We start from the raw sequence: 4775 nt of genomic DNA, 5'->3' as shown, positions 1-4775 counted from the left end.
TTGGGCATGGTTGATGTATATGCGCCAACTTGAGGGGGAGTGTTAGTGTGAGTCATCGTTCCCTGTTAGGAATAGACTACAAGGGAATATATTGTTGTAACTACTTACCTTGTATATGTTGTGTAGTACAGTAGTACACAATAGTTGTAGTACGATTGTAATATGTTTAAATACACCACAGAATGAGTGTAATAATATATCAGAAAATTCATTCTCTATATCTCGTCTTATTTGACTTACTTTACAATGAAACTGGGAACTGAGACAGTGGCAACTCTTACACCACTTGGCCTAATTGGAAGCAGTCCAGTTCTTGGATCCAAACGGGCATCACAAATCGGGCAAACGTGCACTGGTCGAACCCATGTACAGGAACAAGATTGGCAGTAGAGGTGGCCACAAAGTGTAACAACGGGGCCTTGTTCAGCTGATTGATGGCAAATATGGCATCTAAAGCCAATATCCCTATCCCCTGTCTCCATGAGCTTGAAAATCACAAAGCCAATCAGTCATTCAATCAATCAATTCCAAAACAAAGATCAAAGTGCAGTTTTTGTTATCACTGTTAAAGAATGAATCTTTTGCACAGAACGAGCCACAATAACACTCTAAATCACTGCAATGAGCCCATGAACTTAGGCATACAGATTTAAAAGCCACAGTTATTATACATTCTGTTGCTTTTTATAGAGAAACAATAATAATTACTGTAAAAGAATGAATCTTTTTGCACATAGAACTCAACCCAATACTTCCCAGAAGCCACAGCAAGTTTGTATCTTTGAGAAAAAGGGCATTTGATTCAGCCAACAATGGGGTTCACCTTAAAGCAGAGTTGAATGAAACTCATACGTACCTAATTAAGTCGATGCCTTCTTTGTTACATTCAAGAATCAAGGAAGTGGGTTAATAAAATCTACTAAAGACAGATGCTTTATATACATTCGATTCAAATGTGATAGCAGAATCAAACAACAAAAGCCTCAAGTCCCAGATTTCCAAAAGGTAATTGAGGAGCAGATATAGACATGTTAAAGAGAAGGATTTGTACCTTGGTTTTGTTGGACTGGTGATCCTTCAGTTCGGCAACCTCAACTTGTAGGAGGAGCGTTTCAACGTGGGGAAGGGTCTACAAACAGTGAATGTATTTTTTTTGGGGCCAATAACAGTATATGTATTTGAAATGCAATATTCAACGGTAACGTTTCTGTACTTTTTTTTGTTTTTTCTTTTCATTAAAATTTTATTTAAATTGAATGAAAATTAATTAAATTGAGTGCCAATTAGCAGAAAATGACCACTGAGTGACTTACGTAGACTTTTTGTGGACATTTTATTTCAAGCAGATTGAGTTAGCAGAAAATGACTTACCGTCACAGTTGAACGGTGCACTAATGTTTTTCTAGACCCTTCCACTTCCACCAAACCCAAAATGGGTTCACAGTTCACCAAACCCAAGGTGAACTTGCTCAAAGGGTAAAGCTGAAACCTGTAAGCCATTTTCTTTCACTAACACGCCTCCTCTTTGGCTCCATTTTCTGAAGGATCACCTCTTCCATATCGGACCAAGGTATAAATTCTTCTCTTAGATAATTATAGTATAGACATTCCTTATTGAAATTTTAGGCTATTTTGCTGTCATATTTGAATAGGAAAATACTTCAGTACATTAATGTACGGATACATCAAGTAGACTAGGTTTAATACAGATGTAGACTAGTTTGAGACAAGGGTAGACTAACTCATGCATGTCTACCCATGTACTGAGCTAGTCTACCTCTGTATTGAATGTAGTCTACTTGATGTATCGGTACATTAATGTACTGTACACAATCCCATTTGAATATGCAGGTAAAAGTATTCATCTTTAGCTTTGGTTTTGCCTAGATTTTTAATTGAATGAAAAAGCCATCGACTTTAGCATTGCAACTCTGTTTTAAGCTGGACCCTTTTGTTAGCTTAACAAATGCAATCTGAGCTTCAACTTAAATTTGTAGATTCCTAAGCTTAAGGGTTATTGTACTGATTTGCAGTGCTACATTCGTAAATGAAACCAAGATTTTACCAACTTTGTTCTTGATGAACACACTGTGTACTAAAGTGCCTACCACATGTTTGATAAAATTCCACAAAGACACAAAGGATCACTGGATTGCTCCGGGATGTATTGGTTGAGTTATACATTTGGTTTTTGGATTGAGATTCTTTTAATGCAACGTTTTCGGTAATTTTCTTTCTATACAATACATGGTGTGGTTATTTAAGTCTATCTTTGTTATTTATACAATGCATTTGTAATGTCATGCTGTTAAATTCTACAATCATATGGTAACCTTGTTAGCTGCGGTGCCGGGTAGAGCTTTTGGAAAGCAAGTAGCTTAGTAATCTTGTACACCTAAAGGTTCAAACTGCAGCTAAACAATCCATTTTTCCCAAAAGCTTGTTTGCTAAGTTGTATGTGTCGATTTGGGATTGCGTTCTTTTGTTTTGTAGAGCCCATTGAATTGTACCACCCCTTAAATTAAACTGCGACCGCAAGGTTGCAAATTGCACCGTCGCTATCACAATTCACAAGCACTGACGGAATTAATTTCTGTGGTGACATACCATGCCAAATACTATAACCTTCTTCTATATAGTTCTTTCACTGAGCTGGACCAGTGATGCAGCGGTTGGTGGTCGAGTTTAGGTTTGATATGAAATATATTTTCCATTTTTCAATTGATGTAACTTCTATGGTTGTTGATGATTTGTTTTGTGATTTTGAAGCTCATGGATGGAGGTGATGAATCTAATAGCAATGGCTTTATTTGCAACATTTGCTATGAACCAGCTGAACAAGACCCAATAATGACACACTGCGGCCATCTTTACTGCTGGCCTTGTCTATATACATGGCTTCATCGCACACCACATGCTTCAAATAGGTGACCTTGCCCTGTTTGTAAGGCTATTATTGTGCAAAGCAGACTGATCCCTCTCTAGGGAATAGGGAGATCAAATGGTTCAGATCCAAGGCTGTCTGTACCCAGTATTGAGATTCCAGATCGCCCAGCTGCTCCACGGTTTACTGCTAGGCCTGCTTCAACTTCCCGTATCTATGTGAAACTATTTTGTCGACTATTGATATCGTCTGGAGAACAGCTTCTAAAGTCAGTGATAGAAAGTGCATCAAACAACTTAGTTAAATCTCTCAACAGGCGATTCCATGGATCAATTGAGGCACAGGAAGTAAGACGCATTACTGATGCAGAAGGAAGCAGCAATCACAGTGGATCCATGGAGGGAGCGGAAGTCAGGGACAACAATGGAGATGGAAGTGGTCTGACTTCTGTGCTCGACAATGGAAGGCTACATGAGCTCATAGTACTTGAACAAAGCTCGGATTGGTAAGAAAGGTTGTTTTCACAATCCATACATGGTAATGACTAATGAGGAGAGAATTTGTGGGTATTGTAATTGTTGAAATCTAGCTCATATCAGGTCTTTGTTTGTGTTTATTTGACATTTGATTATCTAATTTTATTTCTTATGGTACTTTTTGTATCAATTATGCTGCAAAAGATTTTTTTTTTTTTTTTGATAAGAATTATGCTGCATAAGTTGGCTTTGCTCTGGTCAAGGCATTAGGGTCATCTACCTGGTATTAGACTAAGTCGAAGAACAACAAAGGGTACTGGTATACTCGACTAAGTCGTATTGGTCATATTTTGGCCATGTCAAACTCCAATTCTCATCTGCATCCAAATGCATAAGTCCAGCCATGGGGTAGAATGCATGCCTTAATATGCCATCAAATGGTTTCCCATGTCGATGCTGACCCCGACGAAAGCTAATGTCGAGTTGATGGGGGGCGTCTAGTCCAACGCTTGTGAATGTAAAGTTGGAAACACCGGCCCATAATCCGAATGCCTGAGCACATGCTTGAGCCAAAGCGTCGTTCCCAATTGGGGTTTCATCTCTGGCAGAGATTCTGTATGGGAGATGGTACATTGTAGGTGGCCATTTTGTAGGTCCAAGATTAAAGAAGGCTTGATAGGAACCCATTTGAACACTACCATTGATGAGATTATGATCAGGCAGTCCACGTCGTGGAGTGTTTATCAGTTCCTTTGTTTCGGAATTGAGCTTTCCAGTAACATTTAAGTGGTAGGTTTTCTGGTACATCTTTAGTGCAGATTCCAAGAGCTGCTGCTGCTGCTGCTTATCATTGGAGTCCTTCATAAGATATCCAAAGGTTCTTAGGTAGGTTCCAAGCTCATCAACCCCTATGGCCGCCTTGGCCTCATGCAACTGACGGGACTCGGCTATTGAAGCCTGCATTGCTAGGCGGGGAAGTAAAGCTCCCATAAGAACAACAAAGGGTACAAGTACTATATCCGGCCATTGGATTGCAGTGGACCTGGCGAAGAGTATAGGTACACCAACACAAGTCAGAGAATTCTCAAGGCTACATAAACACCCTACTTATAAGAATTTAGCTAACAGTACATAGGTACCAATAATAATTAAGAGGTAAATAATAAAAGGTTAGGGCTAAATACTTTTTGGTAGGGTCGGGCAGAAACCGAACCGGAGGCCAAAAACCGGCCGAACCGTCCCGGAAATGCTGCTTGGGGACCAAATCGGATGAAACAGGGGGAAAAAATTGACTTGACCGCACCGGACCGGGTTTACCTTGTGAACCGACCGGAAAAAACCGGACCGCCAGAATATTTAATATTTAATAAAATAAATGTTATTTTATTTAAATTAAGGGATCGTCTACAGTACAT

At 39.4% G+C, this 4775-nt stretch overlaps 1 protein-coding gene across 1 annotated transcript; it reads right to left on the bottom strand.

Moving 5' to 3' along the window:
- Positions 1 to 3651: 3651 nt before the first annotated feature.
- Positions 3652 to 4323, bottom strand: LOC112170946 (metalloendoproteinase 5-MMP). Its single transcript, XM_024308211.1, has one exon. It carries the CDS (start codon positions 4321 to 4323, stop codon positions 3652 to 3654), a length of 672 nt encoding a protein of 223 aa, XP_024163979.1.
- Positions 4324 to 4775: the final 452 nt, after the last annotated feature.

The sequence above is a fragment of the Rosa chinensis genome, chromosome 6, assembly GCF_002994745.2.
Source record: "Rosa chinensis cultivar Old Blush chromosome 6, RchiOBHm-V2, whole genome shotgun sequence".
NCBI lineage: Eukaryota > Viridiplantae > Streptophyta > Magnoliopsida > Rosales > Rosaceae > Rosa > Rosa chinensis.
This window is presented reverse-complemented; position numbering and strand designations above follow the sequence as displayed.